Raw genomic sequence first — 27,171 nt, 5'->3', positions numbered from 1 at the left:
TCCATTTTGATGGAACTAAGATTCGAGTTTTTCTAAAGTAGTTTTGGCTTTTTCTGGAATACTTTCAGATACCTCATTTTCAATTAGAACTGATGTATCATCAGCAAATGAGACTGAATGGACATCAGTAGCAAGTGGTAGGACATTTACGTAAAAAAGAAACAGATAGGAAACCAATTTCCAACCTTGTGGGAGTCTTTGGGGAACTGTTTTCCAGTCTGAGGAATAATTGGTTCCATTTGAAGTTAAAATTACTCTTTGTTTCCTATCTGACAGGTAAGAGCTAAACCTTTGTAAAGCAGTGTCCCTGATTCCATACATCTGTAATTTGTGGAGGAGTAATGCATGGTTCGCTGAATCGAAAGCTTTAGTTAGATCACAGAATATTCCTGTGACCTTTCACCCTTATCTAACATGGAGCATATTTTTTGGGTAAACTCATTTATAGCATTCACAGTGCTTTTACCCTGTTGGAATCCAAACTTGTTTTTAAAAATTATATCATTTACAGAAAGAAATTTATTAATTTGTTTTGCTGCAATCTTTCAAACACTTTAGAGAAGACCAGCAAAAGAGAGATAGGGCAGTAATTCCCCATATCTCCTGTCAATCCTTTTTTGAATAGAGGTTTGATCTCAGCATATTTCAAAACATTTGGAAAGCATCCCTGTTCAAAAGATTGATTTATAATAATTGACAGTGATTGAGAAATAATATCGTACACACACTTGATTACAGATGTGGTTATTTCATCCCACCCATGTGAGGTTTTGTTTTTTAGAGACAATATTTCCTTTCACACATCCCTTTGGGTGATTTTTTCGAATTGTTTAAAAGATGTGTTTTGGCCATTTTCCAAATTTGTGATGCCTTGATAGAATGTCATATCCACATCGGATCTTACTACATTTAGGAAGAATTCATTGAAACAACTTGGCATTTGAACAGGGTTTACTATAATTTCATTTTCACGTCTAATTTTCAATCTCTCATGAATTTTTACTTTGGCTCTTAATTCAAACTGAACAACTGACCACATTGTTTTTGTCTTATTTCTGTGTTCTCGTATGAATTTATTATTTGCCATTTTTTTAGCTGCCACTACAACTTTCCTAAATACAGCTTTATACTGTTTCACATAAGTAACAAAATCTGGATTTCTGTTTGATTTTAGCTCATTGTGGAGATCTCTCTTTCTGGCACTAGAAATTTTTATTCCTGTTGTAATCCATCTGAGTTTACCATTTACTTCCTTTTGCTTGGATCTACGAGGAAATGATTCATTAAATACCTCTAAGAAACAATTTAAGAATTTGTCATAGTTTATCGAGCTTGAACTATTGTGGTCTACAGCCGAGCTTATTATACTTAATTTACTGCGGGGGGGGGGGGGGGGGGGGGGATTGGCAGAATTCAAAGGACAAAACTGTTTTGCAGCCCTCACCATATCTGTCTAATGGATCATAAAGGCAATTAATTTAAAGATGGGCTACCTACAGGTACAGTTGTGAATGATACCGTTCACATTTTTTGCCTAGCACTATACAGCTCTTTGTGACATTCTGATCTTATAAAGTAAAATAAAGTAGTGGTTGAAAGCTTACAGTGTATTCAACTTTATAGTTTGGGTTACAGCATTTGATACAGCAGTTTTAAATTTGATCCCATGATTAATTAAGACAAAAAAAATTAATTGATAAGCTGTGTGCTAATATTAAGATATGTTTAACATTTTTACTGTTATGATGAAATCTTATTCTGTCATATGTATCAGTAGCCATGGAAACCAGTTGATGGACCACCTCATGGTTATGGCTCCTTCCATCAGCAATATTGGCTTGATGGACGACTTATTGCTGTTGCAGTAATTGACATACTGCCTTACTGTGTATCCTCTGTTTACTTTTATTATGACCCAGAGTTTGGTCATTTATCGTTAGGAACTTATGCTTCTCTCAGGTAAGCTGTAGTGTAAAATTACAATAAATGGAATTACTGGTGTAATTTTATTTTTGTTAAATAAGTTTTTCCCATATGAAGTAGAAGCAGAATAATATTATTATTTCTTGGATACTAGTTTTCTAGGTATATTAAGTGTACATTTTATAGAGCTTTTCTCAATAATTTTGGCAAATGCATAAGCACTCTGACATTTGTGCAGGATACATATATCATACATAACAAATTTCCTTCCATCTCTGTTGGCCTCATTGTTAATGGGATATTAAAACCCAGTGTGTTTCCTAAAATCTTTTTCACTTGGTAAATCAAACTTAAGAATGATGAACAAGAAACACAAGATTATATAAACATGAGAGAGACCACCTTTGCTTTGTTTGCAATGCTGTTGGTGGTGATTTAAAAATGTTGAAAAAATCATTAACTGTCTTAGCCTCTGAAGTAAACAGCTTCAGCAAACTAGAATTTATATTCAATTTACCAGGTGACCATACTGCTGGCATCTGATAAACTATTTGATTTGCCAGAACTGAAATACATTTGGAAACAGTAAAAAAAGGGAGACAAAGACCATACCTTGAGAATGAACACCTCCTCTTTGTTTACTGATTTCTGTACAACTGGTTTACTACTTCCTAGAATACAAATGTCAGAAAGAAACAGGTCAGCTCCACATTCAGTTTCGACACCATAGGATATTTAGAAATTAATAAGAATGTTGAACAACTATACATATCACAAAGTAAATCCTTGCTGGTCTGGGTTTGATTAAATGCAATATGTATATATACTAAGGAATTGGAATAAATAGAAAGCGATGACCAAATTACCAGGATTATAGGAGGAAGGGAAGCTGGTAACGAGTTGCAATATTACATCATGAAGTTTCTGTTGGTAGGGCTTCAGATGTGGAGGCCAAAGCCTGGCATGCATATCCCATACAGCCGCCAGTGAAGCAGGTGTGTGTTAAATTGAAAATCATTGGTAGTTTCTCCATGTGTTCCATAACTGTTTGTGCAGGTAATGAAAAAGCTGCTCCACTTGCTCTGTAGAACTTTATTGAGTCCACTACCAGTTTCAGCTTTTTTGTTAAGCTATTCTGATTTAATACCAGTGATCACTTCTAGCTACTTCTGCTACTTTGGAGCTGAAAGAGCTAGTGTCCAACACTGTACTAATTTTTCATATAAAAAAACTTGTCTGTCTAGCAGAATCTCAGAATCTTCAATGATGATATCACATCTGCAGGACATATGTGATGTTTGCACAAGGTGACTGGAGCAGTGAAAGATTGATTGTCAAATTAGTTTATACCTCTTTATAACTTTGGTCCTTGAGTAGTTATGTAAGTATTCCTGTGTCCCGATTCCAACAGAACTGCAGAGAGATGGCACCATTGTTCCATTCTATAAAGACAGCAGGAGTAGACCTGCCTTGTGAGATAGATAGGCACAAAAAAAAAAAAAAAAAAATTAAACTTGCGGAAATTGAGGCTCATTTGTAAGGCTGCTACGTGCAACTTTTTTAAGAGGAACTGTCATGATGTCCCTTAGCATAAATCATTTCTAGCATGCCACAGCATGTCCAAGGATGAAAAAGCTTCTGAAATCAGTAGTGTGTAATCTTAGGTAATTTCTTAAATAATTGGAAGTGGGATGATAAATGTCCAGAAACCAAACTGTCCAGAAACTGGGAAGACAGATCTTTGGTTCCTCAGGGTCATGATGTGTCTAGTTGTATTCTAAGTCCTTCAATTAATTGCTAAATTAGCCTATCTCTTTTTAAGATTTCTCAGTTAAAAAAGTCATCAACATTTTAGTATGGGTGGTTGGCTTCACAAGGTTCTTTATAATATGTTAGTGCCTGGACTCTGATCCTAACAGTGAAACAGTATTCAATGTTCTGTTTAATTTGTTACGTACAGCCCATGATTTAGGAGACAGATTCAACACCTGAAAGCACCTAGTGCTACTGGGAAATCTGTTTTGATTTGAGTCATCTTTGTGCAGCCAAGGAAAAGCTAGTATTCACTAGTGCATCAACAGCAATGCAGCCCCATTTTTTCTTTGCAATGAAACTTTATGTACCATCTTCAACATACCAGTCAGTCAGATTACACAGAGAACGAAATCTGCTACATCTCTAACAATAACAAAGTGAGATAACTGTGTAGATCTTTAAAGCTAATAGGTAAGGGAAGTCATCGGGACTTTTAAAGGTAGTAAACAAACTGACAGATTGTATTTGAATGGTTCATGTGGTGATTTCAATCGGACAGTGTCTGCAGTAAAATGGAAATCGAGATCAGAAAAATTAAAGGTCTGCATAGAAAACTTTAATTTCTGTTCAGTAATACACAGATATTTATAACGGTGATGGTTTTTACTTCAATAGAAGGCAGCAGAATGCACAGGAGTTTTCTTCCAGCATGATTTTTCACTCTACAGCATAGTGTGCATTGATTTGAATCTTCCTGGCAGTTTAAAACTATGTTGGACCGGGTCTCAAACTTTGGACTTTGTCTTCCGCAGGCAAGTGCTCTACCAACTGAGCTATCCAAGCACAACTCACAATCTGCTCTCATGGCTTTACTTCTATTAGTATCCCATCTCTTGCCTTCCAAACTTCACAGAAGCATTACTGCTAGAAAGGAAATTGTGGAGAAATTGTGTTGCTGGAGTCTGGGACTCACAGTTTTAATATGCCAGGAAGTTTCAAGAATTTTCTTATTTACAGGACTGCATGCCCAAGTGAAAGATAGTTTATTGCACCAGTTAGTAAGTCCCTAAAACAGCTACATTACAAAACTTCATGTATTATGTTTATGATAATCACATGCAAGTCATAAATCATAGAAACTGTTCCTTTTGTGAGAGAGAAATATTTATGATAAAAAATTATTAATTTCATTTATGAATGATTTATTAACAGGTTACAAACTATTCAGTAACTAAACCAATTACAAAGAGTTTTTATAAAAATCAAGTTTATCTCAAAATACTGTGGAATAACAGTTTGTAGTGAGCCCTCAAGCATTTTTTCCTTTTGCTACAGCTATTTACAGCACTTAAGAAGTAAGCTACTAACACAAAAATTGGCAGAAAAATTGTTGGTTTCCTCAGGCATTAAGATTAGGGAGAAGTTTGACATTACTGCTTATAAATTCAAATTTTTTGCTCCCATCACTGCCTGTAATATCCCACACTGTAAAATAATCTTGCGAATTTTCTGCGAGATCTGTGTAACGATATCCAGCTCGAGAGCTACAGCTCTTTATCAGAACATAATAGAACTGAGAGAGTTGACTGGATGTGGTGCAAGTTTTTATTTAACAACTCCTGCTGACCTCAGCTAATTCTTGCATCATTTTGAACACATACAGTTTTCAGTTAGAGTCTGTTTTGCTAAGACACTTCACTTCATGGTTGTTTCCTGCACCAGAGATTTTGTTTTTTCAAACAAAATATGTTTGTCTCTTTGATATTTGTGGAAATACTAACTTTAATGCAAGTTACATTGTGAATATTGCTAGTAGAAGAATAAAGATACTGTGAGATCATCTTCAACTTTTGTAGTCCCGTCTTCCTCAGTTGCGTGTAACGTACATATTCCAGGCCACTGATGATGCCTTGCAGAAAATAAAGGAAAAACATGTATGGCACTAAAATTGTGTTTTATTCAGTTGCTGTCAGATGGTCCACAAGTAAAAATTATCAATATACCATAATACTGTGAGATCAGTATAAAAACCTAAAGAAATATTTGTGAAAACTTTGTGAAAAACATATATGTGACATCTATCTTTCCCCTAGTCATGTATGCTTCTACAGCCATGCATTTTTGCTGTAGACGTTCCTGCTTAGCCATTTTGCACTTTGTCAGTTTCATTTTATAGTTGCCTGTATTCCTTTTCATCTGCTTCATTTGCTGCATTTTTATATCTTCTTGTTTCATCAGTTAAAACCAAAATCTCTTGTATTATCCAAGGGTTTCTTCTAGGTCTTGTGTCTTTGCCAATTTGATTCTCTGCTGTGTTCATGTTTCAGCTCCCAAAGCTTCATATTTGTCTTCTATTGCATCCCCCACCCAACCCCTCATGGTTTAGTTAGTCCTTGATTAATGCTCCCTTTGAAACTCTCAACAACATCTGGTTATTTCAATTTATACAAGTCCTATCTTCTTAATTTCCTGCTTTTCTCCAATTTCTTCAGTTTTAATCTTCAGTTCATAAAAAATAAATTATGGGTAGAGTCCACTTCTGCCACAGAAAATGTTTGCAAATGTAAAATCTGGTTTTGAAATATCTGTCTTGACATTACTCTGTAACTCCTGATCTCTTCCACATGTACAGGATGAACATTAATAAAACCAACAAAGTGCAGGGACAAATTCCTGGCCAGAAATGGAGAAAAACGATGGTTTGAACATGTGTCTGGAAATGCAGAAATTGCTTATGTGTGTGCAACAATAACAAATTGTCCTGGAACACAGTACAGAGCTGAACTGCATCCATGTCACAACAGATGTTCAAAGTGGCCATCCATAGGATTGCAAGTGATAGGCATAGTAGCAGTTGTTATGCAGGATACACATAATCATACTTTGACTCACACCATGTTGACAAGCCACTTTTCTGGAGCTGGTACTAGGGTTCGTCTCAATATCCTGCAGGACCCAGTGTTCCAGATCTGGTGTATGCATAGTCCACCATATAACTGCACATTTGTCTGTCTGAAAGGACGCAAGGTCACACAAATGCCCAAAAAAGGCTTGAAATGTTGTGCAATATACAGGGTAAGCACAAAGTCTTGCCCTAATTATAAAAATTTATAACAGAATAACCATTTGACATAATATGTATATTTGATGCCATTATGTAGGTTAGTGTTGCTAGTTGTTGTGACCAATAGATGGCGCTAGTGCTCCACAACATCGACACTGTCTGTTAGGTCACATTAGTTGCTGGTGGAATGGCATCGAAGCAGGAGAAAGTGTAATGTGTGCTTTGGTTTCATGAAACGAAATCGCCCATCAGTGTTCAGCATAAATTTCAGGCTTCTTATGGACGCAGCCCTCCTGATGTTAAATCAAATAAGTGATGGCAGGCAGCGTTGAAGATCGTCCTCGAAATGGCAGGCCTCTTGTGAGTGATACAACTGTTGATCATGTTCGGCAATCGTTTCAATGGAGTCCGTCTAAATCAACTCATCAAGCCTCACATGAACTTCAAATACTGCAAGCAAGTGTGGTGAAGATTCTTCATGAAAGGGTTAGGTTGCATGCTTACAATGTGCAAATCCTGCAGACCTTGTAACTGAATGATTTGCTGACATGTGCTGAATTTGCAACTGAGATTCTCAATAGGATTGATGGCACAAATGATTACTTAAATCGCATATGCTTTATCGATGAATCTACCTTTCATGTCAGTGGAAAAGTAAATAGGCATAATTTCCGTATATGGGGTTCAGAGTCTCCACATGCTACTGTACAGTTACAGCGAGACAGCAAAAAACTGAATGTTTGGTGGGGTCTCTTGCATAAAAAGGTTTTTGGACCGTTTTTCTTCACAGAAAAATCCATTATCACTAACATTTACTGAGACGTTTTGCAACAGTTCACTGCCCCACAGTTAGAAGAGTATCAACCATGGATAATTTTCCATCAAGATGGAGCACCTCTCCCTATGGGCTTTAATAGTGCATGATTTCCTGGATGAAACTTTTTTGGATTGGAAGGAATGGTCCAACACCCTGGCCACCCCACTGTCCAGACATTACACCTCTTCACTTTTTTGTCTGGGGCTATATCAAGGACAGAGTCTTTGTCACACCAGTTGCTGACATCGACAAACTGAAGGCTAGGATACAAGCTGCCGTGGGTACTGTGACAGAACACATGTTAAGAAAGACCTGGTGGGAACTGGAATCCGCCTCGACATTCTCCAAGCTACCAAGGGAACACACATTGAGGTTTACTAACATAAGTGGTCTTAAAAAAAAAAAACTAGTAACACTAACCTACGTAACAGCATCAAATGTAAATTATTATGTCAAACAGTTATTCTGTAATAAATTATTATAATCAGGGCAAGAATTTGTGGTCGCCCTGTAGTTGGTGTCTATGAGGGCACTTATTTTGGAATAGATGTATTTCCTCTTGACCGTTTCCATCTGCTTGGTCACATGCAGACATCATCTTCGCTTATTCCTGACATGAATAGCAGACCGTTCTGCTGCTTCCAAGATGCTGCGTCATTCACACAGCCTGCAACACACAAGGAACACATGGCACGTGGTTCATTCAGTCAGCACCTTCTACCCTGGCAATGATGCATTTCTGGACACATGTTCATAGGATCTTTTTTCCTCCCTTTTCAGTCAGGAATCTGTCCCTGCAGTTTCTCAGTTTTAATAATGTTCACCCTGTATAATCTTCTTTCGTGCTTCTTAAACAAAGTGTTAGTAATAATTAAATTAAGCACTGTAGAAAATTCTACTAAGCAGTTTCCCCTTTTATTCCTCCTCCCCCCGCCCTTCCCCCCCCCCCCCCCCCCACCACCACCACCACCACCACCACCACCACCACCACCACCACCACCACCACCCACCCAGTTCATGTTCTACTATTTTTCCTTCCCTTCCTTTTTCTGTTATCAAATTCTAGCCCCCCATTACAAGTAAATTTTTGTCTGCTATATCTATCTGAATAATGATAGTCTAATTTGTATGTATCTACTATACAAATTCACTGCCATTTATAATGTTCCAGAAAGCTGAAGTAAAACTTTAGACACACACACACACACACACACACACACACACACACACCTGACAACCATTAACAAAATAATGTTTGTCGTGATGAGTTTTCATGAATTGCCTCCACAGTTTGTCTGCTACTTATTGAGACACACACTGTTGAGCGAAAACTTGTGACCACTGCCCTTCACAAGATTAATGTCATCTTGAGGTACTGTGAGCACTTAGTACAATAAGAAAAGTGTATAAGCTGAGCAGAGACAAATGGAGGATCATTCTAGCCATGATTTGAGCCATAAATGGTGAAATCCAAGGACTTCAAATTTTATGACAAAGGGCAGATTGTTATAGCTTGGCATCTAGGAGCAAACATCTTGGAAATGACAAAGCTGTTCAGCTGTTTGCTTGCTGCTGTTGTGAGCATTGATGGAAAGTAACTGAAGGTTGGTGAAACCAAGAGTAAGCAACAAGGTGTTTGATGTTCTTGCCTTATCAGAGAATGTTGAGGTCAGGTGCTTGCCCATTCAGTAAAGCTGGATAAGCGATGAATCTGATAGAGTACAGTGGTGATACAGACACAAGTATTTTGAAGCAAAATGTTCAGTGAATATTGTTGAACATTGGGGTCAACAGCAGACAATACCACTGTTTTCTCATGTTGACCTAGCTTCATTGTCAATTAAGACTGCAGTGGGCACAGGATCTTGGAGATTGATCTATGAAAATGTATTGGATGAGTAATATTTTTTGTTATATCAGGTCGATGCTCATGTGTGGATACATTATGACACAGGCAAACGAGTTGCTTGAAACAAACACCATGCCAGAGACGTAGGCCAGTGGGGTAATATTATGCTGTGCAGGACATTCATCAGGGCTTCCATAGTACCTGTGATAGTAATCAAAGACACAATCACAGCTGTGGGCAATATTAATATAAATTTGGATCACCTGCATCACTTTAAGGTTTATGTCATTCTTCCAGCAGGATAGCTGTCTACATGTACATCCACATCCACATCTGTCAATGTCACAAAGCCAGAATCATGCTACAATGATTTGAGAAACATGATAGTGAAATCGTATTGATGTCTTGGCCACCAAATTTGCCTGATCTGAATCCAATGGGAAACATCTGGAATGCTATTAGGTGCCAGCTGCACTTTCACAAAGCATCAGCCCATAATTTACAGGGATTTTCAGGCCTGTGCATACACTATGTGATCAAAAGTATCCAGATACCTGGCTGAAAGTGTCTTACAAGTTCATGATGCCCTCCATTGGTAATGCTGGAATTCAATATGGTGCTGGCCCACCCTTATCCTTAATGACAGCAGGCATACGTTCAGTCAGGTGCTGGAAGGTTTCTTGGGGAATGGCTTCATGGAGTGCTGCACTGAGGAGAGGCACGAACTTGGTGTTCCAAAACATCTCAAAGGTGTTATACAGGATTCAAGTCAGGACTCTGTGCAGGCCAGTCCATTACAGGGATGTTATTGTCGTGTAACCACTCCGCCGCAGGCTGTGCATTATGAACAGGTGCTCGATCATGTTGAAAGATGCAATCGCCGTCCCTGAATTGCTCTTCAACAGTGGGGAGCAAGAAGGTGCTTAAAACATCAATGTAGGCCTATGCTGCCACACAAAACAACAAGGGGTGCAATCCCCCTCCATGAAAAACACGACCACACCATATCACCACCGCCTCCGAATTTTACTGTAGGTGCTACACACACTGGCAGATGATGTTCACTGGGCATTCACCATACCCACACCCTGCGATCGGATCACAACATTGTGTACCGTGATTCTTCACTCCACACAACATTTTTCCACTGTTTAATTGTCAATTGTTTATGCTCGTTACATCAAGCAAGACGTCGTTTGGCGTTTATTGGTATGATATGTGGCTTATGAGCAGCTGCTCGACTGTGAAATCCAAGTTTTCTCACCTTACGCCTAACTGTCATAGTACGTGCAGTTCGGAATTCCTGTGTGATGGCCTGGTTAAATGTCTGCCTGTTACACATTATGACCCTCTTCAACTGTCAGTGTTCTCTGTCAGTCAACATGCTTTTGTGCTCTACATGTCCCTTCACATTTCCACTTCACTATCACATTGTAAACAGTGGACCTAGGGATGTTTAGAAGTGTGCAAATCTCACTTACAGATGTATGACACAAGTGACACAAATCACCTGACCACATTCAAAGTCTGTGAGTTCTGCAGAGTGCCCCATTCTGCTCTATCTTGATGTCTAATGACTACTGAGGTCACTGATACACAGTACCTGGCAGTAGGTGGCAGCACAATGCATCTAATATTAAATTTTTGGGGGTGTCCAGATACTTTTGATTACATAGTGTAGATATATTGCACTATGTTCCACCAGAAATGTACAAAAGACTTGTCAGATGCATGTCACAAAGAATTGCTGCAGTATTGCGCTCCGAAGGTGGACCAACCAGGTGGCCACAGTATTTTAGCTTGTCAGTTTGGATAACCTTGTCTATGAACATACCCTTCTACTTCCTCAAGAGAAAAAAGAAAGTCTATTTTCTTCCTCTGGAACATAACACTATTATGAAGCATTAATTTCTGTCTTCATGTGATAAATAAGATTATAAAATTAATGTCTCAAACACAGCCACATCAGCTTTTTAATAGTTTCATACTTAAGGGAAAAGTTGAGAAGGAAAATAAGTTAATAAGTTAATCCTTTTTCTTTGGGATAGACCATTCATTACATTTTGAGATTAACTATTCAGTACTACTTATTTCTGTACATGTGGTATATGTAGCAAGTATGAGTAGGAAGAGGAGGAGAAGAAGAGGTGTACAACAGAGTTGATATGGTCATTTTTTTAAAGACTGAAGTAATAATGTGCACCAGTTAAGAGATCCTAATCAAAAACAAAAGACATTTATTTTATTAAATATGCCTGCACAGTTTATTTTGAATTTATTTCTATTGCCCCTAGGAAAATGTATTGTTGTGGTAAAAGTCTATCCTAATTTTTACTGTTTTTTGTTACAGAGAGATTGCATTGGTAAGGTCTTTACACACACACAGCTCAGCACTGAAGTATTATTATATGGGTTTTTACATCCATACTTGTCCAAAAATGCGATACAAAGCTAGATACAACCCATCATTTCTGCTGTGTCCAGAAACATATACTTGGCATCCTATAGAACAGTGCCAAAGAAAGCTAGATGTCAGTCGATATAGCCGTTTTGAAGAAAACTCTTCAGTGCTGGATGAAGACGGTCAAATCAACATAAATGAGGTATGTGAAAATCAACTTTCAAATACTGTGTGTAGAATGAAGGGTTGGAACTGTTGCCAGTATGTGTAAAATTTCAAAGATGCACAAAATTATTTCTTTTTAATTGTATCAGAAAACTGTTGGTCTTCATTTTAAACCTTCCTTTATCTGTGCAAATTTTTAACTTCACATTAATTGCATGTTCAGTAATTTCACCTTTGATACTTTGTATTCATCCTTTCAGTATAATAATTATTGTTTTACTGCACATCTCTCTAATGTGGCTGTCTGTAACAGAGTTACTAATTGTGAAGAATGACTAATTGTGAAGAAACCTATATTTTCCAATATGTTGTGTTAGTATTATGCAATCATGCTCGAAGCATGTAATGCAGGGTAGATGTGTTGATTTGAGAACACATAAGTGGGTCTTGAATATACTTCTGTGTATGGTGCTAATCTGTATCCTTCGTCTATGTACACCATAAAGAAATTTATGCACCTACATTGCTCCCAGACACCCACCTCATTAGTTTTGCAAGACACAACAATAAGGAAATGCGCATACAGTCCAAATGCAACTACATAGCACAGAACTGCTTGAGGTTCTGAGTTACAAAGGATATACAGGGTACCACCTGGTGGCATTTCATCATACTAGCTAGACTTCCCAAGCTACACATTTATTTCGAGAATTTTTGGGTAGCATTTCACATGTCACACACACAAAACTTTACCTCAAAATTCTAACACTTTTAGATTACAGTTTTCTATACAAAACATTGCATGTCAACCCAGAAATATGACCTGTTTCTAAAATTCCTAATATTTATTCTTGTAATCCATCACCCATTATAGTATTATTTTTTGTTCGTCAAACTTCACCAGCAAAGATTTAACCTTGGCATCTAGTCTTATAGTATTGTTGATGGCATGCTGGACCTTGTAATACCATTTAAATGAAGGAGTATATCTGGATCCTTTCGTAACATGCTTTAGCTTCTCTTAAGAGTGTATATTCCTTGTCATGCAAAGGACTGTGTGGTTCCTGCCATACTTCAGACTAGTTGTATGAGCACATCCAAAAGATATATGTGGTAAGTAATGGGTTAGGTAATCAGAATTTGTTGCATGGTTAGTGCAGTAACCTAATATGATGAATCAAAAAACAGTGGCAGGTTGGACCAAATACTTTAAAAAACTAAAACTATGTTCTCTTTGCAGGATCTATCATTTCTCAGAGTTTGTTGCATGGTCATTTACACACCATGTACAATAAAAGGCAAAAAAGAATGTTCAGTGACTTCTCATTTTCATCCACTGCATATAGTTAATCATTGAAATCTCAAGGTTTATTGATTAATTGAAGTAACTCACAAAATGATACTGATAATGTTTGCAAATTTCCATAATATGTAAAGATCAGAAGTGGAGGAAAGACCTCAGCTGACAATTTCTCAGTAACTCTGGAAGACGCATCACTGTTTCTTTATTTGTTGTGGAGAATTGTGTGCAAACATCATAAAAGAAATGGATTTCTTCCTCGTCATCACTGTGTAATAGAGAAACTATATGTTTCATACTCTCAGCCATTCTGTTCTGAAGTTTTCTAATAATTCCTAGCAGTTGCAAACCACATTTTTACTTACCATGGAACAGCTTTATGTGATGCAAAATGAAGCATTGACGGTGGGCGTATGGTGTGGGGTGACACCCGTAGAACAGCAGAAAGGGATCATTTGACCTGTAATGGGATTTACATTAAAAGTCCACAACATAAAGTAAAATCTATATTTTTTTATAAATTTGTACAAGGTGCTAACCAAAAGTTCCCACAATTCATCAATAAAGAAAATTATTATTTATCTGGGTCTAATTCATCACTATATCCTTCAAAATAGTCTCCTTAGGAGTGTATACACCGCTTTCAGAGGTTTTTCCACAAAAGAAATCAGAGCTCGAACAGAAAGGTTTAGGTGTTCGTTTTTCCCGCGCGCTGTTCGGGAGTGGAATGGTAGGGAGATAGTATGATTGTGGCTCGATGAACCCTCTGCCAAGCACTTAAATGTGAATTGCAGAGTAATCATGTAGATGTAGATGAAGGAAAGCTCCGTGGAACACATTTTTAATGAGCCTGTTTAGTACTACATGTGATTCTGCTTGAATCTCCTCATCTGTGAGAAATCATTGGCATTTTAATTTGAGGTTCATCCTGGGGAATAAATGAAAGTCTGACAGTGCCATTTTAGGTGGGCATGGAGGATGTGGAACAATTATCATGTACAAAATTATTGTTGCTTTTGTGGCCACTTATTGACAAATTGCTTGTTGGCTTCTATCTTTGTTTCTTCAGACAGTTGACATTTGTCTGATTTTTCTTATTGCTCCAGCATTATCAAAGCCCCACTCTCCATTGCTTGTGGTGGACTGCAGTCCATCACCAGCAGTGGAGGGTGAAACTTTGACAAACGTCAGAAAATCATCAAATAAACATCATGCAAAGAACCTAAGACAGAAGCCAACAAACAATTTGTCAGCTGTCACGTAGTTTTTCAGCAGAAACTCCTTGTGTCATGATGGAGTAACCAATCGCCCATTCACCACTTTTCTTTTGATTTTTCTTCTTATGTTCTCCCTCAAACGCCTCAGCACATCACAGTAGACCTGCACTGATGGACTAATGAGGAGAGACAAACTGCTTATGGACAATCTCTTCCAAGTCGAAGAAACAGATGAACATGGTTTTCACATTACTCTTTACTTGCCAGGCTTTTTGGGGTCGAGTGATTTGGTTTTGTGATCATACCTATATACCCAGCTGTCATCACCAGCAACAACCTTCAAAAGAAAGTGTGGTTCACCTTAAAGCCTTCCTTGAAGTTCTCTGCAGACTTGCACATGATGCTGTTTCTGCTCTTTGTTGAGAATTCGTAGCACAAACTTTGTATCAATCCATCACGTGTGCAGTTTGTCAGACAAAGTTCTCTGACACTTTCCATAAGATTGCCCTGTGATATTGCGAATGTCTTGGATGTTATGCCTAAAATGTTCCATCACCATATTCCAAAAGCAGCAACACTTTCAGGAGTAACACTAATTGACAACGTGCCTGAAGAGGGGGGGGGGGGGGGGGGTGTCATATGCTGTTCTCTCATCTTGAAAACAATATAAGTCACTAGTAATTTTGACTGTGACCTAAGGCATCTTTCTCCAAATGCTTACTGCAACGAGTTATGTGTTTCTGTTTTTGTGAATCTAGAAAAGAAATTTATGCACCTACATTGCTCCCAGACACCCACCTCATTAGTTTTGCAAGACACAACAATAAGGAAATGCACATACAGTCCAAATGCAACTACATAGCACAGAACTGCTTGAGGTTCTGAGTTACAAAGGATATACAGGGTACCACCTGGTGGCATTTCATCATACTAGCTAGACTTCCAAAGCTACATATTTATTTCGAGAATTTTTGGGTAGCATTTCACATGTCACACACACAAAACTTTACCTCAAAATTCTAACACTTTTAGATTACAGTTTTCTATACAAAACATTGCATGTCTACCCAGAAATATGACCTGTTTCTAAAATTCCTAATATTTCTTCTTGTAATCCATCACCCATTATAGTATTATTTTTTTGTTTGGATGTTACTGCTTCACATCTCAAGGTGAGTTTCTGGCAGAATTTAAACCACTTGATACAATACTGTGGATTAAATGCATATGCACCAGAGATAGCACTGTTTGCAACAAAAGTATCTGTCATAGATAAAAGTTTATGCATATAACAGCAAAACAAATCAAGCCCAATGTCAGAAAATACCAGTGCAAATGGATTATGTGGTTTATTATTAAAATGAATAGCATATATTGGAATGCCAGACAGTGAAGATTCAGAACAATAATTCTTTTGAGTGTGCAGATATGAAATGAGTGGTTTCTGTGATATGTTGAGCTGGAAACTCTCGGTTGAGCAGATTATCAGCTAATTGTGTTTCCAACTGAATACCAATAAGATATGGCTGCAGTCAGTGTCGTCAGTGTCTTGTTTTTCCTGTAATCCATGGAGTGGCCAGTGGAAATACAAGATTCAACCACTCCAGATTTGTTAGGCTGTAGAAGGCGAGTGGATCATTGGTGTTCGATGCACCATTCTTATATGGTGCATATTGTTTGTCGTGATACACCATTCTTATACAGTGCATATTGTGTGTCCTTTTGTCACACTGACAGGGGATTTCATAATTTCATATATAACCTTTCACAGATCCTAGAAGTACTGCCGTCTTAGCCAGTGGGAGAAAGATAACATGAATGTAATGCTTCTTCATTATTCTGGCAATTTTCATATGTAAGGCTATGGACTTTACATCTCTTTCTTCTTGCTCTTCCTTCGGTTGGTCTGGGATTTTTCTTTGCAGAGCTCTCTTAATGTGCTGTTTTTTATATCCATTTTTATTGAATATAGCAATTCGCCCTGTAGCCTGTCAGTATTGGACAAACCCGCACCCTATTTCCTAAAGTTTTAAGTACGCTCATAGTTTGTGAAAGATAGTGGCAGCTAGATGCTTTAAGTATAAACCAGTATGGATGGGCTTCAGTACATGCAGCATCCTAAAATCTCATCCTCCTTACGTTGAACTAATACATCCAAAAATGGTGGACAGCCGTTCATTTCCCATTCCATTGTAAATCTGATGTTTTCATGAATAAAGTCAAGATTTTCAAGCAGCTATGTGACCTTGTCCTCACCAAAGAATAAACTATGAGTGTCTCATCGGCATTTCTCCTGAAGAGTTTTGATTTTAAAACTGCAGACGTGAGAACTTTTTCTTCAAAATTCTATACAGATAAAGTAGCTGCCATGGGTGAGAGAGATCTATCTGTGGTGACACCGCCATTCTGTTCAAAATACTGTTTATCAAATAAAAGTAAGTGGAGGTGAACACAGGCTTAAACAATGCAGCTAATCAAAAACAGGTACTTTAGTGAATAAGTAGATGACATTGAAGCTAACCAATAAATCAGAGCTGTTAAGTTTAAAAATTTTTAACCTATTAATAAACGCACCCAAATTACTGACAGTATATTCACAGTTTCCTACAAAAGATATCAATAACGAGGCTAAATATTGGCCAATGAATAAGCAGGTGCATTTGTGTTACACACTATTTTTTCTAAAGATAATGCTTTGTAGTGGGAACTTCTGACACCGAATGTAACAGCAACACCAAATGTAGCGGGAAGAGGTAGAAGGCACCGTACTAAGACTCGTCCGAGCTTTCCAAGAGATTTATTGTTTCCAACTACAGTGCTGCGTTCCGCTTGGTCTGCGCCACCAGGTCCCACAATGCTGAGGACACCACTTTCCTGACTGCGAAACGGCTTGGTGCAGAATGGCTGCCTCAGTGACCCGTGCCTGCACTGCTGTGTGTCGGCCTAGTACCGTATGTACTCGAATCTAAGCCGCACTCGAATCTAAGCTGCACCTTAAAAATGAGACTCGAAATAAAGGAAAAAAAATTTCCCGAATCTAAGCCACACCGGAAATTTGAGACTCGAAATTCAAGGGGAGAGTAAAGTTGTAGGCCGCACCTCCAAATCGAAACAAAGTTGGTCCATTGTAATATGAGTCACAATTTAGGTCAAATGAATGACGATACAACTACAGTAGTTTGGTTCACTTCGTAAGCTTAGCAGTTAAGCTTTACCAGGTAGCCATTGCTATGCGTCAGGCGCTCCGTCCGTATTTATACGGGTACCCTTCCTTTTTCACGTGCTTCGACTAGTTTGAATTCATTGCTTATTTTTCTTTGATCTGATAAGTGCTGTTCTCTTTGTTATAGGTGTTTACGTCACTCTTAAGCTGAAAACGCATTACTGTACTGTGTCACGCATTGTTTGTCGCATTCTGATAGTGCGTGTTTTCGGCCTGTTGCCGCTCGCGGCACGGCTTGCTTTTGTGCGTGCTACCACTGCATACAGTTAAAAAAAAAGAGAGAGTAATTGTCTCATTGGCGAAACAATGGCAACAGACTGTTATTTGCTGTTACTTTCACTGCTACTTTCTTTGATAATGATCAACAAGAACCAAATAATAGACTGCGTATGATAGAACATGTTCTGAACGAGAGTTAGCCAAAAATGTTTCTCCATTTGAAAATCTTTGCGGCCGCTTCTTTAGTACATCAAATTCTGCACAGAAATTAGAGTCATCTTAGAATTAAAAATCTAGTCAGTTGCCGTGCTTCATTTCTGACTGTATCACTATTAGGCACAAGAATAACACGAATATAAACATGACACGATACGTATATTCTTCCACGTTTGCTGTTGTCTCACTCTAGTTTCGTAGTTTATTAGGCAGACAGGGTTTAAATGAGATAGCAGCAAACACAAAAGAATACATGGCAAAATCTTGATATTTGTATTATTCTTATGGTGAAGAGAATACTGCATGTGATTCACATTTCATCAGATTCCTATTAGCAACCATCTCTTCTCACAGGTAGGAAAAATTCAGAAAGTAGAGTTGGCCATATTATATTTTTTTTTTTTTTTACTGACGTGGAGGTTTTGGCGTCAGTATTTATCTTTGTGCCTACAAAGCATGCCTGTGTAGCGCTACATATATTCGACGGCAGAAGTTAGTTGTGGCAGCACCTACCAACATTTTTCAGAACTTCCACTTGGTTTGCACTCGATTCTAAGCCGCAGGCGGCTTTTTGGATTACAAAAACCGGAAAAAAAGTGCGGCTTAGATTCAAGTAAATACGGTACGTCCGCAGTGTCAGGATGCGCCGGTAGCCGACTCAGCAGCCTTTGCTTCTGCCGCCTCAGTGCCACCCACTGCAAGGTGACCCATGACACGCTCTCTCGCCGGTGTGACTAAGAATGCGGCGACAATGAGTGCCCGCAATCCGGCAGCTAAATCTGCAGCTCTTGCCCTGGATGTCTCTGGTGCATATTGGGGGCCAAGACAACTGCCCACAGTAGCAAGCCGTGGAATGGCCCATTGCTGGCTGGCTACGGACCCCTTGTCGGCCTCAGAGGGTCTAACCAGCGACCCACCATGGACTGGAAAACTGGCGCCCCATCTACTGCTGCGGGTATCTGGTGGTGTGACACGCCCCGCCATCCAGGAGAGCTGCCACACTTGAATGCCTTGTTAGAAAACCGGCACCTATTTATATATGGCTTTGCGCCTCTGTTTCGCTAACGCGCCACTCTGAGTCACGTACTCACAACACCTAGGTTGCACCAGTGGGTCCCTTCTGCCTGTAACTTGTGCCATGCAAACCACTGCATTTACTCTTTTCATTGGTTCGACGGCTCAGTGGCCTCCATTCTACTTCACAACCACTGGTCAGTGTAACTTACTGTCAACAGGCCCATGCCTAGCCGTAACTTGTGCACTCAGAAATGTTGCACTGAATCTAACTTCACTATCTTAAACTGTGGTGCCACTACATTATTCCCCTCCCCCCTTCGGAGAGACCCGGTCCCCGGGTCACCTTTAACTAACTCTTAACTTGTTAAGGTCAGCACCTATGACATACTTCCTTACTTTCAGAAAACTTAAATGTGGTCTAGTGCCCCTTAAAACTTGACATGAAACAAAATGTAAAAATTCCTTACTGGACGACCACTGCTTGATCAACCCCTTACCCACTCGTCTCATGCCCTCGGTATTCAATCCACTGGGACTTGGACTACCCTTGGATCCCTCCTGGAATTGGCTCTCTGCCTGATCAGAATGAAAACAACACGTAACAAAGTTAAGGCTGCGAAGACACTTAGCACAGAGGTGCTCAAAATGATCGTTATTTGCCGTGGCCTTTCCCTATACTGAGCGACATGTTGCACAAGCTGCTCAGCTGAGCCAGCCACTGTGGCCGAGCAGTTCTAGGTGCTTCAGTCCAGAACCATGCTGCTGCTGCGATCACAGGTTGAATCTTGCCTCGGGCATGGATGTGTGTGATGTCCTTAGGTTAGTTAGGTTTAAGTAGTTCTAAGTCTAGGGGCTGATGACCTCAGATGTTAAGTCCCATAGTGTTCAGAGCCATTTGAACCATTTGTTCAGCTGATATGTGCCACTCTTGCTCTAAAATGTACTGGTTTACGGATCTCAACAGACCAGGCTCCATAGTTTGATTTAACAAGGTCAGGTTCTGCCTTGGCAAAATTCTGAAGTGGCTTCTAGACAGTACAGCTGTGGCTGTGTAAAATTCAGTTGCGAGATTCCTGAAATAGATGCTGGCAGGTGGAAGGTTGGTCCTAGTATGTTACACACGGTTCCATTGATTAAAATTCCGTTCCCCTCGAGCCCTATGCATTTCGCTTCTACAAATACTCCCCGCTCAAAACAACTTGCTACTACTACCAAATTGTCATAGGAGGAGAAGACCCAGTGCATCCTGACTCATTGCAAGCTCAGTTTTGGCTCCACAGTATCCCTTGGACAGTCTATTTCTTTCTTCCTGGCTAAAAATAACTGCACCATGCATGTGTCCAGATTGGTGCGCATCACCCTGGCTGGATATACCGTTACCTTCCCTCTATGGCAGCTTTGTAATTCCCCCCTTGTCATCTTGGCATACCAGTTGCTAGCTGCTGAAATCAGCAATACCTCCTTAGTTTTCACTTCCACAAACTTGCTCAATGCTCCCCTTTTCAGAGACCTGAGGACATAGATCATCATCACCCTTCCTCCCTCTTCCAAATGACTGCTGCCCGCAGCAGTCTATACTCAAAAATACAGACACAAAAATACAATGCCTAATTAATCTACGCAAACCCAATGATAGATAAGAAAATGAAAAAAAAACTACAAATACTCTACTACTTTTTGGATCGCAAAGCATATGGTACTTCATGCTGTACTCTATCTTCCTGGTTTTCTCTGTGCTTAGCACCTCTCTTCACTCTCTCTTACTTCCTCTTTCCTTCCTGTGATATGCCTGGAATCACATCCGGGCAACCCTTAAATGGCCATAACCACCCAATGTGTACTATCATTGTTCTAGTTGGTAGCTGAAGCTTAACATTAATGGGGGATGTGGTTTCAACAACTTGCTGTGGCCCTTGATACCTCATGAGAAACTTCTTCGTTTTTCCCTTTTTGCGTATAGGGGCTGGACAGCCTTACCCATTGCCCCACTCTGTACTGCGGTAAACTTCCTTTCCGCTTCACTGCGTCTTCCTGCCTTTCCAAAGCTTCCATATTCGTCTTTTGTACCCATTTCCAAACTCCCAAATTGTTCTAGTGAATTGACGTACAGAGTCACCGGTGTTTCCTTTCTGTAGCTTCACTAAATCCAATGGTGACAGCATTTTTCGCCCATATACTACCTCATGTGGAGACAAACCGGTATTTGCATGGATTTTGGCATTGTATGCACGTACAATATGCTTCAAATACTCGTCCCACTGATGGTGATGAGAATCCACATAAAAACTCAGCATCTTCCCAATTGTTCCGTGTACCCATTCTGTCCTTCCATTGGCCTGTGGATGCAATGCGCTTGTCCTCAACTTCTTTATGTTCAACAATTTACACAGTTCCTTCATTAAACCCGACATAAAGTTGGTCCCTTGGTCAGTAATTATTGTCTCCGGTACACCAAACTTCAAAATCCAGTTGTTTACTAATGCTTGCACAACCATTGCTGCCTGTTGATTTGGCATAGCCACCATCTCCACATACCTCGAAAAATGGTCTATTATTGTCAGAACGAATCTGTTCCTTGATGGTGTTCACCTGAAAGGTCCTAAGCATAGAGAATGGACATGTTGTTTCCGGCAGTCGTCATAGCCGTATCTGTTTCCGACTCAAATCTGCTCTCTGCACACATGGTATACAATTCTTGATATACTGATCCACATCTACTTTCCTAACTCTCCACCGATAGCTCCGCCCACTCTCCTATTCATTGCTCTACACCCTCCATAACTAGATAACACGTGGTCATGTGCTTCCTTTAAAACCTCATCTCTCAGTTTCGCTGGCACTTCTACCCTTGGCCCTAACTTCATTTCCCTGCACAGAAGACCATCGTACATATTAAATTGTGGCTGTGTCCAATACAATGTACAATTGTTGTCTGTGTCCTGTAATTCTTGCCATACCACTAGGTCGTAACCTATGACTTCTACTTTTGCCACTTCCTACTCAGTGCATCCGCATTACCGTGCTTCTTCCCTGGCTTGTGCACCACCTCATAGTCGAATTCACTAAGCCTCACAGCCCATCTAGCGAGTCTAGTGGACGTATCCTTCAACCCCAACAACCACTTCAACGCAGCATGATCTGTCACTACCCGAAATCTTCTCCCATATAAATAACATTTAAAATATGTGATTCCATAGATTACGCTAAGCATCTCCCTCTCAGTTGTTGAGAAATTCCTCTCTGCTGCATTCAACTGCCTAGGCGCATAGGCAACAGGATGTTCTTCCCCACCAGTTTCCTGAGCAGGAACACACCCTAATGCTTGATTCGATGCATCACATGCTAGTATAAACTCCTTTTCAAAATCTGGATACACAAGAACAGGACTTGATGTTAACACTTCTTTCAGTTTGTCAAACGTTTTCTGACACTCTTCTGTCCACTCAAATTTCACACTCTTCTGTAACAATCACGTCAACGAGTGTGCTAAATCTACAAAACCCTTCATGAACTTTCGATAGAAATTGCAAATTCTGATGATTGACTGCGCTTCCTTAACTGTTTTCGGTTCCCAAAAATCCCTTACAGCCTGTACCAACCTCGGATCTGTTCACACTCCGTCCTTACTAATAATATGACCCAAATATTATACTTCTAATGCAAAATGACACTTCTCCTACTGAGCGAGGTGGCGCAGTGGTTAGACACTGGACTCGCATTCAGGAGGACGACGGTTCAATCCCGCATCCGACCATCCTGATTTAGGTTTTCCATGATTTCCCTAAATCGCTCTAGGCAAATGCCGGGATGGTTCCTTGAAAGGGCATGGCCAACTTCCTTCCCCATCCTTCCCTAATGCAATGAGACCGATGACCTCCCTGTCTGGTCTCCTTCCCAAAACAACCCAACCCAACAATTTCCCAGGCTCAATGTCAAACGAGCTGCTCTTAACCTCATAAAGACTTCCCTTAACCACTGTCTGTGTTGCTCCATACTACTTAAGAACATTATAATGTCATCCAAATAGACAAGACACTGCTGTGGTTTCAAACCCCTCAAGACACTGTCTGGCAACCTCTGAAACATTGCCAGAGCATTTTTCAAACTGAATGGCATTTTGATGTACTGGTAATGGCCTCCAGGAGTAGAGAACACAGTTTTTTGATGATCCTCTGGAGCCACCTCTATCTGATGATAACCACTTGTCAAATCCATTGTAGAAAAGTACTGGCACTGTCCTAAGTGAACCAAAGTCTCCGATATGTTTGGAATCGGGTATGTGTCCGTTACTGTCTTATTATTGAGGTATCGGTAGTCACAACAGAACCTGTATTTCTTATTTCCATCCGTGGATTTTTTAGGTACAATGACAGTGCCCACTCCCCAGCAACTACTACTGTGCTCTATAATACCATCCACAAGCTGCTGAAATCCTCGACAATTGGCTGCAAATACCTTGATATTCTGTATAGTTTACGGTAAACAGGTGCTTCATTCCCTGTTGGTATCCGATGTTGAATTAATGGAGTTGCTGGCAACAGCCCTTGTGGAAAAAACAAATCCTTAAATTCCCCAATAATTCTTCCATTTGCTCTCTTTCTCCTCCTTTCAAATGCTTAATTTTGTCACGCAATGCAGTTCTATCAGCAGTTAGTGGTTGATCACTTTGCCTACCTCTCGAAGATGAATCTTTGTCATCTGGCACATCAAAACTCCTTTTCTCAAATTCGCGTCTACAGCTCTAAAATTAACCACGTTCACGGGGACTACTCACCTGTCATTTCCCTCTTCTATGCGTACAATACTACGTTTCACAAAACAACCCAATGGACCCAAAACTTCATTATCCTCCAATGGTTCAATAACATATACTGTACCCACAGGTAGATTCGACTCCACACTTACCCAAAGCGACTTCCCGGTGCCACCAGACACACACTCATGTGAATTAAGCCTTAATGCTAATGTACTCGGTTCAATTGGTTTGTTCATTACATTGAACGCCCCTCATGACAGCTCTGCATCGACAACAGTTTCCTGTGGCTGAAATAACATTCCACCAAGTTCCACAGTTTGTTGTCCAAGTTCAATTTTGGCATGATGTTGATGCAAGAAGTCTACTCCTAGAATCATGTCGTAGCCCTCACTTACCCATGGTACTACTTCCATGCATGCATCAAATCGGACTTTCCCTATGCAAATGCCAACTGTCACTGACCCCAAAGTTGTGACCTCGTTATCCCCCACTCCATGCAACCTATAACGTGGTGGGTCTAACTTCCTTCACCCCATTAAACTCTTAGTAGCCACCGACACTTGCGCCCCTGTGTTCAATGAAATCTTGAACTTTTTAGTTCCTATGGATCCTACCACTGAACATTCCACGTCTGCATACGTATTCGTAGCATTGAAATTAAACGGGAGCTCCCTTAGGTAGGTCTTGGGCCCCCTTTGCCATTTAACGATTGTCCACCTCTACTAACTCCACTTCTCCATCCTCCACGCATATGATTTCCACCTCTTCATCTATTCCTCAGTGACTGGGTACATTGCCGCTGTACATGTCCCGTACGACCACACTTATAACATTTTATACCCACTGCAAACACTGTTTGTCTATCACGTACCCCCATTGCCAAGTCTATTTCCTCACATTGGATTGCCAGCTGAATGGCTGAATACAAATCTTTCGGAGTCCTTTCACCCACTTTCCGTGATATATGTGCTGGTAACCTCCACAAAAATACTTCAAGTGTCCATTGCTTGGCCTCCTGCAACAGAACACCATTTGCTTCATCGCTCTGACCCAACTCGTAAGTATACTCGTTAATTTCTCTTATCCTGTCCACAAATTTCTCTCCTGTCTCCCCCTGTCTCTTCGTCATTTTATTCAGCCTCTCCCTAAAGTACCAAGCGCTGTTCTGTTTCTTGTACTTTGTAAAAGCCCCTCCTTCAACTGCTTAAACTGTCCTGTCTTCCTTAAGGCCTCAGAACACCTTACATATGTCTTCACTTCACCCATTAATCTAATTTTGGCTACATGTAACAGCTGTTCATCCGACCAATCATTATCATAGCTGAAGTTTCCAAGTTCTCCACAAATGAACACACATCCTCAGATACCTTGCCAGAAAATGGAATAGTCAAACTTGTGGCAGCTGGATCAATCTCCTGCTGCGACATCCTAGGTAACAATGACTGATCCAATGCGGTTTCCTGCTCACTTCTAGATGTTAATTCACTTGACAACTGCGTATTGTCCACATCAATTGTGCTACCTTTTCCATCAAAATCCACACCGCTTCTGGTTCTCACACATAATGCGTCCGTGACTGTGCCATTGTGTTGCTTTCGTTCCCAGTTAGTCCCTAAACAAAACATTTATTTAAGTACAAGAACAACCTGACTTACTACACCTCTGTATCATCACACTCATTATCATCATAAACCAATACAAAAGTAATCAATTGCCATGAAAAAGAAAAAAATAATAAATTTTGCTGCCCCAAATACAATAACACTTACTCCAACAGCAAAATAATGTGCCTACGCAAAACATCCAAAATGGCCTGCCAGGAGCCATACTCAAAACACAAACAAAAAAAAGAAAGAAAACGTCCAACACTCAAAAAGAAAAATTGGTCAACGCTCACCACGTTTTGTGACTTTAATGCAGGCAGTGGGCTCAAACGTTGTACTGTACAGATGATGCCCGCTTATCTGACGCCAAATGTAGTGGGAACTTCTGACACCAAATGTAACAGCAACACCAAATGTAGCGGTAAGAGGTAGAAGGCACCGTATTAAGACTCGTCCGAGCTTTCCAAGTGTTTTATTGTTTCCAACTACAGTGCTGCATTCCCTCAGTCTGTGTCACCGGGTCTCGCAATGCTGAGGACATGCTGCGAAACAGCTTGGCACAGAATGGCTGCCTCAGTGACCCATGCCCGCACTGCAGTGTGTCAGCCTTGTACGGCTGTGACGTCAGGATACGCCGGTAGCCGTCTCAGCGGCCTTCGCCTCTGCCGCCTCAGTGCTGCCTGCTGCAAGGCGGCCCGCGGTGCGCTCCCTCGCCAGTGTGGCTAAGAACACGCTGACAATGAGCACCCACGATCCAGCAGCTGAATCTGCGGCCCTTGCCCTTCATGTCTCCGATGCGTGTTGGGAGGCAAGACAACTGCCCGCAGTAGCGAGCCGTCGAGTGGCCCGTTGCTGGCTGGCTACGGACCCCGCATCTGCCACAGGGGGCTGAACAAGCGACCTACCGTGGACTGGAACACTGGTGCCCTATCTGCGTGTAGCCAGTGGTGTGACACGCCCAGGAGAACTGCCACACTTGAATGCCTTGTTAGAAAACCAGCACCTATTTATACGCGGCTTTGCGTCTCTGTTTTGCTAACACACTGCTCCGAGTCACATACTCACACACCTAGGTTGCACCAGTGGGCCCCCTCTGCCTGTAACTTGTGCCATGCAAACCGCTGCATTTACTCTTTTCAGTGGTCAATGGCTCTGTGGCCTTCATTCTATTTTGCAACCGCTGGTCAGCGTAACTTACTGTCAACAGACCCACGCCTGGCTGTAACTTGTGTGCTCAGAAATGTTGCACTGAATCTAACTTTCCTATCTTAAACTGTGGTACTGCTACAGCTTGTAGTATGTGGTCCAAGCATAGTTTATGACTTTCATTTTGTTCTGAACCACTTTTTTGTTTCTGTACAGATTTCTGGACATTGGGTGGCTGTATAATCTGGGAGACAAAGAACTGCAACCCTGCAGTCTATTGATAATTTCCTTGGGTAGAGAGCTGGAGTTTTTAATTTATTTCACTTGTTTATTGCTAAGCATTATCATCATATCATTGGTACATTTCATCATATTTTTTGCAGATGGCTTTTTTGTATTTCTCACAGATGTCGTTGGTCTTGTTTCCTTTGCACATTCCAATTTGACACTTCTTTCACCTTTTTAATTTGCCTGTTCCTGTAGCCACTTCTTCATTTGA

The 27,171-nt window shown here is 40.3% G+C and overlaps 1 protein-coding gene across 2 annotated transcripts in view; it reads left to right on the top strand.

Annotated features, from left to right (window-relative positions):
* Nucleotides 1-27,171, top strand: part of LOC124776731 (arginyl-tRNA--protein transferase 1) — a 164,208-nt gene that overhangs the window by 122,971 nt on the left and 14,066 nt on the right. For both annotated transcript variants that reach the window (XM_047251850.1, XM_047251849.1), the window contains exons 8-9: nt 1,778-1,959; nt 11,759-12,011. In XM_047251850.1, the coding sequence (XP_047107806.1) occupies nt 1,778-1,959; nt 11,759-12,011 (435 nt within the window). The remainder of the gene's footprint in view (nt 1-1,777; nt 1,960-11,758; nt 12,012-27,171) is intronic.

Source organism: Schistocerca piceifrons, chromosome 2 (assembly GCF_021461385.2).
Source record: "Schistocerca piceifrons isolate TAMUIC-IGC-003096 chromosome 2, iqSchPice1.1, whole genome shotgun sequence".
Lineage (NCBI taxonomy): Eukaryota > Metazoa > Arthropoda > Insecta > Orthoptera > Acrididae > Schistocerca > Schistocerca piceifrons.
This window is presented reverse-complemented; position numbering and strand designations above follow the sequence as displayed.